Raw genomic sequence first — 12391 nt, forward strand, 5'->3', positions numbered from 1 at the left:
AGCTCTCATCGTAACCTGCTGTTGCATGCTTCTTCCTGTCTACCTCATATGTATCACACCTGTCTGTCTGCCCCTCCCCTTTAGAATGTAAACTCTAACGAGCAGGGCCGTCTTCCCTCATATGCTTCTCCTTCTCTCACTCATACAATCATCTATTCCAAACTCCCCACAAGGGCACCTAACACTTGGTAGCTGATGCCCTGCTGCTGTGTGTTATGACTGCTATTGCAACAATGTATATAAACTATATCCTTGTCCCACATTGTTTTGTACTGTAAGTCACTGTTTTTGCTCATTTGTGAGGCGCTGCGGTACCCTTGTGGCACCATATATATGTAAAAGATAATAATAATAATAATCAATTAAAGGGATAATCTGGCATCCCTATCTGCAGCTGTACTGCAATATTCCGTCCGTGGGTTTCTCTGCTTCTCCTGAGGGTGCGACATTCAGAGATTTAGGGGTGCCAAAATGAAATTCCAGCTAGAATTTATCAAGTACATTCTATAAAATGATATGTAGAAGCTGATTGTTTGCTATGGCCAACTACTTCCACTCATTATAAGTATGCTAACCATACTATCCCGTTAACAGACCCTCCAAAAATGACCCCTTCCATCAGGTACAAAATGTTCTGCTCCTGGATTTCCCACTTAATTTAGAATTGCAATCACCTGTGTTGAACTAGTTAATTGATGAAAAGGGTGTTTCAACATAGGTGCCTGCAATCCTAAATTAAGAGAGAGGTCCAGGAGCAGAGCATTTTGTACCTGATGGAGGGTGGTCCCGTTCAGGGGCGGATTGGGATGGAAAACTAGCCCGGGAAATTTCTAGTAGCAGCACTAATGGGGCAGGGTCTGTTGAGGGGGTGGTGTCTGTGGAGGGGGGCTGGATACTCCCTCCTCATAGGGCCTGAATCTGAGTCGTAAGCATTTGCGGCCATTCTTGCATCTTTTGATGTAGTAGCATTTGCGACTTTGTTATGCGGCTACAATGCCCTACTCAGGCGTACATTTGTGCGTCCCAATGTGCAAGGCCCGAGACGTCTGCTGTCAGTGTCAACAGACAGTGCAATCGTGCTTTATGCGTCTTTAGATGCCATCGGTCATACAATTGAAACTTGCCCTATGCAGCACTTGCAGTAGGCTAGGGTCTACCTCAAGCACTGCGTATGCCTCCGATGGTTCTCAATGGTACTGATGGTTTAATATACTTCCTGGAGATGACGTGTGCTGCTAAGGTAAAGGAGGCGGCATTAGACCAGCTTGCTATCGCTTTGCCGCCGCACGCTAAGGCATTGAGGGCGTCCTTAAGTCAGGCCGTGCGGTCGCGGAATTTGCATATCCGCCCCCTGACGGCTGAGAGAACGCAGTATAGCAAACGGGTCATAATGAGCTCCTCTGTCACCTAACGCTGCTTGATCGGAGCTGTGCTCCGATAAAGGCAGCCGGCCCGGCAGAAGGGTGAGTGAAGGCCACTGAGGGGATAGTAGGAACTGGCCCAATGTCCCGGCGGCCCAATCCGCCCTTGGTCCCGTTGGAGGGTCTGCTTTAAACCGGGACACTCATGAATTAAGGCCCCCATACATCAGCAATTGATTGCAGCAAACGTGCAATCGATTGTGTATAAAAATCTTTCCCTTTTTCAATCGATTGTGGCAATTCTGCAATCGATTGAAAAAGGGAAAGATTTTTATACACAATCGATTGCAAATTGCATGATTGCTGCAATCATTTGCTGATGGGGGCCTTTACACAGATTTTGTGGCTGGCTGACTTCAAGCCTGTATTTCACCTAGTTTTAATCAGATACACAACCTGTGTAATTCACAAGTGTGTCGGTTTAAAGGGATAGGGAAAAATTTAATAAAGCTTGGAGAGAGATAAATTTGTGAGATTAAGCCATACATGCCTACTCTCCCGGGAGTCGTGGGAGGCTCCCGATATTTCGGGTAACCCCCTGTACCCCCGAAAGAGTAGGCATAACTCCCACATCCTGCCCACTTCCTAGTGAAGTGGGCAGGATGGGGCGCTTTTAGGACAAATTTGCGGGTCCGTATGCAGCATACCCACCAACATTTCAAATATAGAATCCGGTATAGGGGGTGTGGCCATAAATAAAAGGGTTGTGGCAAATGATAAAGGGGGTGGGTATGTGAGCATGCAGTAGCCCTAGCTCAACCTCACTGCTCTTTGTCCTTGTCTTGCGAGACTTTGACTGGAGAAGCTCCCAAGAAACAGCTGAGACTGAAGGCTGACTCAGCATACAGATGACGGAGCCGCCTGTTACTCAGCAGCGCTGCGGGAGTCTGTTCCTGCAGTGCTGCTATAGAATTCAGGAGATTGTACTACTCATCCGGTACAGAGCCTCTTTGCCGGTACAGACCATATAAAAACGGTACTGTACCAGCCAAATCGGTATAGTTGGAGGGTCTGATGCAGGGGGCGGAGCTAAAAAACGTGGACCTAATGCCAGCTGTAGCCTGGCTCCGCCCCGGAAGCCGAGATGACCAGGCTGCTCCCGGAACAGCTAAATCAAGAGTCGGCAAGTATGGATAAAGCACCAACCAATCAGCTCCTGTCAATTTACAGGCAGTTTGAAAAGTGTCAGGAGCTGATTGGTTGGTACTATATATCTCGCAATTTTATCTCTCTCCAAGCCTTACTAAGTCTCCCCCCTTAGTATGGTATTAGTATACCAATTTATAAGATTTCATACAGCTACCCTTACTGTATGCCTTTTACTACTCCTCCGAACTGAGTGACTGGGTGAGCACACATCACATGACTGTACCTAGCTTAATCCACGTGCTCCTGCGTCATAGGGTAAGTGACGGGTTGGGAATCAGTCACCTGAGCTGTCAGCGCGTCTCAATGTTATTCTGCGCCTGCGCTGTTGGTTACCTGCTGCGCGATGCTGGGCGGGTGCGGCTCCGTGACGTCAGCAGCGTCAATGCGCCCTGTCATGTGCTCGGTCTCTAGCTTAGCAAGGCGATTGGCTGCTTCTTCACTGACGTAATCCGGAAGTATACGCGCCACACGGAAGTAAGAGAAACCCGAGTGTTTTTAGACACCCGGAACAGGCGTCCTGTGTGGTTTCTTAGGGAGCCTGGGAGAAAGAGGGCAGAAAATACCGATATACACTTCTTACCTTGTGAGGAGGGTGCTGGTTAGAGATGGCGTCCAACGGCACCAATCTACAGGTAACCGGGGGAGGGACATCTATGTCTGTCATATCGGGAGGTGCGGGGGATATACAGTAACCGGTGCTGCGATGGGCGAGGTCATCGGGTTAATTCTTATAAATATGGGGTGTGGCAGGTGGGATCCATAACTGATTATTGTCCTACACCTGATGAATGCAGCCGCATCCCTAAGTCCTCCTTGTTATCCCGGGACAGTCCCAGATGTTAGGCCTCTAATAAACGCCTCTAACAAGGGGAACCACCACTAGTTCTAATGCCAAAATTCTTTATTGCCATGTTAACTCGTGTTTCGGGCTGTTCCGATTTTCAGACTGCAACTTGCTATATGTACTGCTCTTACTGTAAATTAAATGTATTTCGTTCAATATAGGGACATCTTGTGTGTATGAATAAAAAGATACATAAACCAGGTTTTGAGAAGTGGTTACACTGGCATATAAACTGTTGTCACTGAGTGTAAGGCCTTAGAGCAGAGGTTCCCAAACTGCCATTAAAGTCCAGGTTTTAAGGATATCCATGCTTGAGTCCAGATAGTTAAATGAAATTGACTGAGATGCAGGTTGAGTCTCCCATATCCAAAATGCTTGTGACCAGGGGTATTTTAATTATCGGAATACTCCGTATTTTGGAATATTTGCATACCAGTATGAAATATCTTGGGAAAGGGACCCAAATCTAAGCACAGAATGCATCTATGTGTTATATACACCTTATACACGCAGCCTGCAGGTAATATTACACAATATTTTCAATAATTGTGTGCCTTAAATAAAGTTTGTGTACCTTGAACCATCAAAAAGCAAAGGTTTCACGATCTCAGTCCTCCTAAAAAAAAAAAAATTAATCTGTGTTTCGGAATATTTTGGATTATTTGGATGTGGGAGACTCAACCTGTACTAAGTCACCTGTGCTCAAGCATGAATTGCCTTAAAACATAGACTGTAATGGAGGAGTTTGGGAACCTCTACCTTAGAGAGTTGCCTCTATTTTTATTGTGCACTATGGGCCATATTCAATTAGGTGCGAAAAATCAGTTTCTGCGGAAAAGTATCGCCGGTGATATCAGTTCGCCATGCGAAAACTTTTCCCCGTATTCAATTCCAAAGACTTTTCGCCAGTGCGGAAAGTCAATGCATTGGAATGAGCGAAAAAGTTTTGCCTATCAATAGGTGTCGAAAAAAAACTAGAATTGGGGTTTTGGGGTGCAAATGTCCGCAAACCACCCAGCATCCTTGGGACAGTCTCCCATTGGTAAACTGTGTCAAAAAAGTTTAAAAAATACTTAAGAACACCCCAAAAAGCACTTTCATTTTGGGGTTGAAAAATACCAAAGTTGGGGACAAACTTAAAGTCTAGTGAAATAGACTCAAGGGGGTCCCCAAGGAAGCCCCAGGTATTTAAGTTTTCAGGTGCTTGCAGCAGGTGGATTTATTTTCATGTTTTAAAACTTCACTTTAGCAACTTTAAAATATGCTTGCACCCATTTTCTTGTACCCCAAATTTGCTGGGACTACATATTTTCTGCAAAAACAAAAAACTGCTAAAAGATGTTAATTAGCAGCTATTGAGAACATTTAAGTACCCCAAATACCTTCAGCAGGCCTATTCGGGGGTATCTATAGTGATCCCCAATCTTAGTGCTTCTTTTGGGGGTTGTCAGGCTGAGTTCCCTGTTTTTGACAGAATTTTTTGCCTGTTTCAGTTTCGCCGGGTGCCGTTTTCATGTCCTTTCTAATTGAGTACGGATAATAGCGGGAGCGCGCCCGATACTTATCCACATGCAAAACACGCGATGTAGGCAAAAAGTCTGGCATGCAAAAAGTATCGTGGGTGCCAAACTAATTGAATACGGCCCTATAAGTGCCTCTTGATGCTATTCATTTTTTGATTGGCTTTATAATGTTGATGTTTTTTTTTTTTAAGAGGGGCATTTAAAGCAAATTGACTAAATATGAGTGAGATTGCAGATTTTGACAAACTCCAAGCATTGATTAGGCAAGAATGGGCGACCATTAGTCAGTATGTGGCTCAGAATTTGATTGACAGCATGCCAGGGTGAATTGCAGAGGTCTTGAAAAAGAAGGGTCAACACTGCAAATATTGACTCTTTACATAAACTCAAGCTGCCCATCCACTACAACATGCGGGGACAACTGCATGATTACAACATCCTAATCGTGCCATCGTTCCCCTAAGGGTGAAGTTGTATACACTGAACATTCAGACTTTCAGTGTATTCAGATCAATCATCCCCGAACATGGCAACCTGACGGCGGTAGTCAGGTTGAGCGACATGTTCAGGCGATGATAGATGTTAAAAACGACCAGCGGGCACGTACATCTCTGGTCGTTTTTAACATTTCACTGCCCGATTTGCAGACTATTTGCAAGCGATTGCACGATAAAATCGCCTAGTGGATGGGCAGCATTCATCTAATGGTCAATAAATGCCTTTGACACTCATGAAATGCTTGTAATTTACTTCAGTATACCATAGTAACATCTGACGAAAAGGTATAAAAACACTGAAGCAGCAAACTTTGTGAAAACCAATACTTGTGTCATTCTCAAAACTTTTGGTCATGGCTGTGCTGGGTTCATTGGTTTAATTAACGCCAGGGCCCTTTCTGTGTGGAGCTTGTATGTGCTTTTCATTTGTGTGGGTTACTGCCTGGCTATTTAAATTAGTTGTCTTGTGACAAAACTTTAACCAAATATTAAGTGTATATGTGTGTGTTATGAAATATTGATTGTAAGCTCCACTGGGGCATGGGCTGTGAATGAGTAAATATTCTCTATAGTACTCACTGATATTTGTGCACTATATAAATAACTGCTAATAAATAAACTTTAACCTGGATGAGTGAGGGTTTTAACATAAATAGTACACTTCTCTTACGTGGGGATAGGGTGTGAATTATTGAGGTAATTGTCACTGGCATATATTGGGGATAGGAAAGATTATTCATTATTGTTCTGTGTCTGGTGGAGGCGAACTCCAGGCAACTGGAGTCCTAGAATTCGCTTGAGCCAGGTAAAGTTATCTAATGGCATTCTCCTATACGTGTTTGGGTTACGGTTGAAGGTAATTATTGTTTGTGGGGGTTTTTTCCTCTCAAATGCTTAGGGGGGTATTCAAATAGGCTGTGAAAAGTCGCAATCGGCGATAATTTATCGCTGCTGACGTTATTTTCGCCTATTTCAATTATCCCCGTATTCAATTTCAAAGACTTTTCGCAGGTTCGAAAAGTGTTTGAATAAAAACGGGATAACTTTTCACCATATTTTACATGGCAAAAAAAAGTGCAGAATTGGGGTTTAGGGGTGCAGGCTTTAAAAAAATAGCCTGCACCCCTGGGAGTAGCCCCTAAAAACGAAGTGTAAAAAAATAACATCCCAAAAAAATTTATTTAAATTTTGGGGCAAAAAAAAAAATGGGGAACAGTGTTTAAAAATAGCCCAATAGGTTCAGGTGCATTCTGTAAGTATGCTGCAGGAGTTTTCTAGAATAGGCTATTAGCGGCAGGTGCATTTTTGCTGAATTTTTGAAAAAATTAGTTTGGAGGCTTAAAAATATGCTAGTACCCATTTTCATGTACTCCAAATTTGATGGGACCACTTAAAAAAATGAAAAAATAAACCTAAGTGCTCTTCTGCATCACTTGTTCTAATGTCGGGAATAAATACCTGCCACGGCTAATTAAAAATGCAGAACACATTCTGCAGGGGTACCCGGAGTAAACCCCCATGTCTGGACATCTTTAGGGGGGTCCTGGGAACAAAACCCCAAAATTCATGAATTTTTAGCGATACTTACCTTTCTGCAGGCTTCCGTTCTCTCTGCTTCCTAATTGAATACGGGGATAAAGCGGGTGCTTTTTGCTCCCTAATTGAATGCGGGCCTTAGTATTGTAGGATAACATCTTTGTCATATCTTAAACCAGGTACACATTGGAATGATGTCTGGCCGATATGCCATCGCCTACATCGCTCAGTGTGTACGTATGATTGCGCGCTCCTGCGATTGCTAGCGACTGTTGCCAGGTTTTATGTGCTGCACATCAAACCTAGCGATAACGCTAGTGGCCAGTGTGGATGCACAAACACTTTTCACAGGCATTCGTTCCGATGTCGCAACGAATGCCCGTCGCTCCAGTGTGTACCCAGCTTTAGGAGGAGAGAGTTGAATCTACATGTGTATTTTCCATTCTCTCATTTCAAATTGCACTAGGTGGTGATCACATATTACATTTTATTTTGTTTCTCAGACTCCCATCCACTGCAGACTCAAAGTTTAAATATTTCCAACTGGAATTCTTTATTTATTTTTTTAATTTTAATTGTTTTACAAAGTTGTCAGCTATAGATTGCTGTGCTTGTATGGAAACTATGGCCCTCATTCAGAGCCACTCGCTATTTGCGGTCGTTCGTTCTAAAACAAGGGGTGGCTATTCAAATGAACCGTTCGCTGTTTGCGGTCTGTTCACGCCTCTAGGTCTGAACGAGCGAACAAAACTTGCGTTCGTTTTTTTGAAGAATACGCCCCCTGGCCGCTCGCATCCTACGTCATGTCCGCTATTTATTAGATTAATCGAGTACATCGACCAGGGTATGAACTGCTCGCTATTCTTGTGGTTGGTTTTTGCTACCACAATTTTGCGAGCAGTTCTGGCTATAAAAGAATCCAGTGACTTGGTCAATGACGCTGCTGTTTTAAATATGCACACCCATAAAACGCCCGTTTTGACCTTTAAGCACGCCTGCGATCGGATCTCCACTCCCCGTTTTCAAGCACCTTCCCCTGTTACCACCCACATACGCCTCTTTCTGTCACTCAAATTATCAGGCATTCGCTATTTTGCGAGCACATGAATTTCGGCCGCACTGAGTGGTTCGCGCATGCGTATTACGATCCGTACGCATGCGCAGTTGGGCAAACATCGCTCGGAGCGAACGAGCAGCCACTTGCGTCCGGCTCTGAATCAGGGCCTATATCACTTATTTTAACTATATTAATACTGCCCATCACTTCATTGTGACTAAAGGAAGGTGTAACATAAAAGTCAACAATAACTGATTCTCGCAGCACTTGGGTAATTTTGCTCCCTTTTTTTTTTTTTTCTTTTTTTTTTATTCAATGTGCTTCATAAAAATGTAATCTGAAATATTACTAATATGGATCAAATAACATAAAACTACAATAACCCTTTGCAACCAATAGGCTGTCTTTAAATAATGGAAATTGTCTGTCCATCTCATGTTTGCAGTACGTAGTTATTTTCCCAAACACTGCCATGGAGTTTCTATTCACACCAAAGAAATATTTTAGTATATACATACCAGGCTGCTGAAAGGGAGCAAGATATGAATGTGTTGAATACAGTGTGTACATATGGTAATTTTATAACAGAAATAAAATTATATATATGGGTACCAATAGGAATTCTTGGAACACAATGTAAATATAAAAACATTAAACAAAAGAAAAATAACTTTGATAACAAATAAATAAACCCAATTATAGAAGTAAATCTTTTGTATAGAAGGGCTACGAATATGTTTTCTGCTTAGTGTAGACTCATTAGGTAGAATTCACTTGCTGCGATGCTTGACTGTGCACATATATGCCAGTTACAGTAGTGCTAACTTCGAAAGTGTCCCTACACACCTGTATGGAAAACTTGCAGTGCCAGTGGAAATGATGTGCCATTCCAGCTGGGTGAACTGAAATCCCCCCCCCCCCCCCCCCACGGTCCAGTATCCGCATGTCAAACTGCTGTGCTGATCACCTAGCATTCCAGCTAGGCTGTTTTGGCGGAGCGCTGCTCCCTGCCCTATTTCTGAAGGGCAGAAAGCACCCTGCCCTCCAGCGTGGCGCCCCACTGAAACAGCCTGCGGCTTCTGTTCACTCCTGCGGGTCAGTGTCTCGCGGGTGGGAAAAACGGCTGTGCAGCGGTCACCGCCGGTGAATGGATGCCGGGCGCATGCATCCAGCATCCACCCACAGTGACCGAAGCGCTTGGGGGCAGCCTGACATGTTCTTAAGTGCCGGGTACGCCCCCAAGAGTAACGAAAAGGAGACGCGTCATAATGACACGTCCCCTTTTTCTTAGCATCAACCCCTGCGCGGGTACGCGCAGAAGTGCCCTTTCTCTAGGTCCGGCGCCCTTCCTGCTGCCGCACCTAGAGTGAACACTATCACTTGTTAGCAGGCAGGGTCTGCCTTATGTTAGGTTCCTGCTAGATATCGCAACATTCATCGATTTGTGTAAGGATTGTTATGAAGCCAATGCTAGTCATTACTGGACTTAAATAGGTTCTCCGGCATATGAATTTTGAATATTGTAAATTTATTGAAAACATTTGTAGATTTTATAAGCCTTATCTGTGTTTATTTAATCTTATTTTATGTTTAAAAACTTTTTTCTAACAGTATATTTTTATATTTAACTTTTATATTATCACATTTACTTTATTTCAAGAATTCCTCCTTGTACCCCCTCCAGAGTTCGCACTTACACTACCGTTCAAATGTTTGGGGCACTTTCCTTATTTTTGAAAGAGAAGCACTGTTTGTTTGTTTTTTTCAATGAAGATAACATTAAATTAATCAGAAATACTCTATACATTGTTAATTTGGCAAATGACTATACTAGCTGTAAACGTCGTCTGTTTTTTAAAAAAAAAAATAATATCCACATAGGTGTATAGAGGCCCATTTCCAGCAACCGTTACTTCAGTGTTCTAATGGTACATTGTGTTTGCTAAGCGCGTTAGAAGACTAATGGATGATTAGAAAACCCTTGTGCAATTATGTTAGCACAGCTGAAAATGGGTTTGCTTGTTAGAGAAGCTATAAAACTGGCCTTCCTTTGAGCTAGTTGATTATCTGGAGCATCACATTTGTGGGTTTGATTATACTCTCCAAATGGCCAGAAAAAGAGAACTTTCATGTGAAACTCGACAGTCTATTCTTGTTCTTAGAAATGAAGGCTATTCCATGCGAGAAATTGCCAAGAAACTGAACATTTCCTACAACGGTGTGTACTACTCCCTTCAGAGAACAGCACAAACAGTCTCTAACCAGAGTAGAAAGAGAAGTGGGAGCCCCGGTGCACAACTGTGCAAGAAGACAAGTACATTAGTCTCTAGTTTGAGAAAGATGCCTCACAAGTCCTCAACTGGCAGCTTCATTAAATGGTACCCGCAAAACGCCAGTGTCAACGTCTACAGTGAAGAGGTGACTCCGGGATGCTGGCCTTCTAGGAAGAGTGGCAAAGAAGAAGCCATATCTGAGACTGGCCAATAAAAGGAAAAGATTAATATGGGCAAAAGAACACATACATTGGACAGGAGATTGGAAAAAAGTATTATGGACAGACAAATCGAAGTTTGAGGTGTTTGGATCACACAGAAGAACATTTGTGAGACGCAGAACAAGTGAAAAGATGCTGGAAGAGTGCCTGATGCCATCTGTCAAGCATGGTGGAGGTAATGTGATGGTTTGGGGCTGCTTTGGTGCTGGTAATGTGGGAGATTCGTAAAAGGGATTTTGAATAAGGAAGGCTATCACTCCATTTTTGCAACGCCATGCCGTACCCTGTGGACAGTGCTTGATTGGAGCCAATTTCCACCTCCAACAGGACAATGACCCAAAGCACACCTCCAAACTATGCAAGAACTATTTAGGGAAGAAGCAGGCAACTGGTATTCTGTCTGTAATGGAGTGGCCAGCGCAGTCACCAGATCTCAACCCCATTGAGCTGTTGTGGGAGCAGCTTGACCGTATGGTACGCAAGAAGTGCCCATTAAGCCAATCCAACTTGTTGGAGGTGCTTCAGGAAGCAAGGGGTGAAATTTCTTCAGGTTACCTCAACAAATTAACAGCTAGAATGCCAAAGGTATGCAATGCTGTAATTGCTGCAAAAGGAGCATTCTTTGACGAAAGCAAAGTGTGAAGGACAAAATTAATTCAATTAAAAATCATTATTTCTAATCTTGCCAATGTCTTGACTGTGTTATATTCATTTTGCAACTCCTTTTGATCAATAAAAGTCAGTTTTCATGTAAAACATGAAATTGTCTGGGTGACCCCCAAACTTTTGAACTGTAGTGTATGTGCTATGACACACAGTTTATGAAATACTTGGCTGACAGAAACCATGTGCTTGCTCCTAGTTAGTGGTACATGCTTTCTAAGTTTCACAGTAATGTTATCTAGTAAGTAAATAATAAACTTCTCTGCGTAACCGGAGCTAAGCTCAGGGCTACTTGTTAAAATGTCACAGTGCCTTGCAAAAGTATTCAAACCCCCTTTGCATTTTTCACGTTTTGTTGCCTCACAACCTGGAATTAAAATGGATAGTTTGAAGGTGTGCATCATTTCATTCACAGAACAAGCCTACAACTATGAAGTTGTTGTTTTTTTTTTTGTTGTTTTTTATATTGTGCATCAAACAACATTTTGGACAACATAACAGAAAAAACTTCAGCCCCCCCCTAAAGTCAGAACTTATTCAAGCCACCTTTTGCGGCAATTACAGCTGCAAGTCGCTTTGGATAAAGTCTCTATGAGCTTGCCACATCTTGCCCCTGGGATTTTTGCCCATTCCTCAAGGCAAAACTGCTCCAGTCCCTTCATGTTGGATGGTTTCCGCTTGTGAACAGCAATCTTCAAGTCTAACAACAGATTCTCAATTGGATTGAGATCTGGGCTTTGACTAGGCCATTCCAACACATTTAAATGTTTCCCCTTAAACCACTTGAGTGTTGCTTTAGCAGTATGCTTTGGGTCATTGTCCTGCTGGAAGGTGAACCTCCGTCCCAGTCTCAAATTACAGGCAGACTGAAACAGGTTTTGCTCAAGAATATCCCTGTGTTTAGCACCATCCATCTTTCCCTCGACTCGAATTAGTTTCCCAGTCCCTGCTGCTGAAAAACATCCCCACAGCATGATGCTGCCACCACCATGTGTCACTGTGGGGATGGTGTTCTTGGGGTGACGGGATGTGTTTGGGTTTGCGCCAGACATAGCGTTTTCCTTGGTGTTCGAAAAGTTAAATTTTAGCCTCATCTGACCAGTGCACCTTCCTCCATACATTTGGGCAATCGCCCACATGCCTTTTGGAAACTCAAATCGTGTCGTCTTATTTTTATCACTAAGTAATGGCTTTTTACTGGCCACTC

The 12391-nt window shown here is 43.2% G+C and overlaps 1 protein-coding gene across 1 annotated transcript in view; it reads left to right on the forward strand.

The window, feature by feature from the left end:
- Positions 1-3000: 3000 nt before the first annotated feature.
- Positions 3001-12391, forward strand: part of VPS4B (vacuolar protein sorting 4 homolog B) — a 35964-nt gene continuing 26573 nt past the window's right edge. Inside the window, exon 1 of the mRNA XM_088471734.1 lies at positions 3001-3202. Within this exon, the coding sequence (XP_088327860.1) occupies positions 3176-3202 (27 nt within the window). The 5' untranslated portion in view covers positions 3001-3175. The remainder of the gene's footprint in view (positions 3203-12391) is intronic.

Source organism: Taudactylus pleione, unplaced genomic scaffold (genome assembly GCF_031769625.1).
Source record: "Taudactylus pleione unplaced genomic scaffold, aTauple2 ptg000116l, whole genome shotgun sequence".
Lineage (NCBI taxonomy): Eukaryota > Metazoa > Chordata > Amphibia > Anura > Myobatrachidae > Taudactylus > Taudactylus pleione.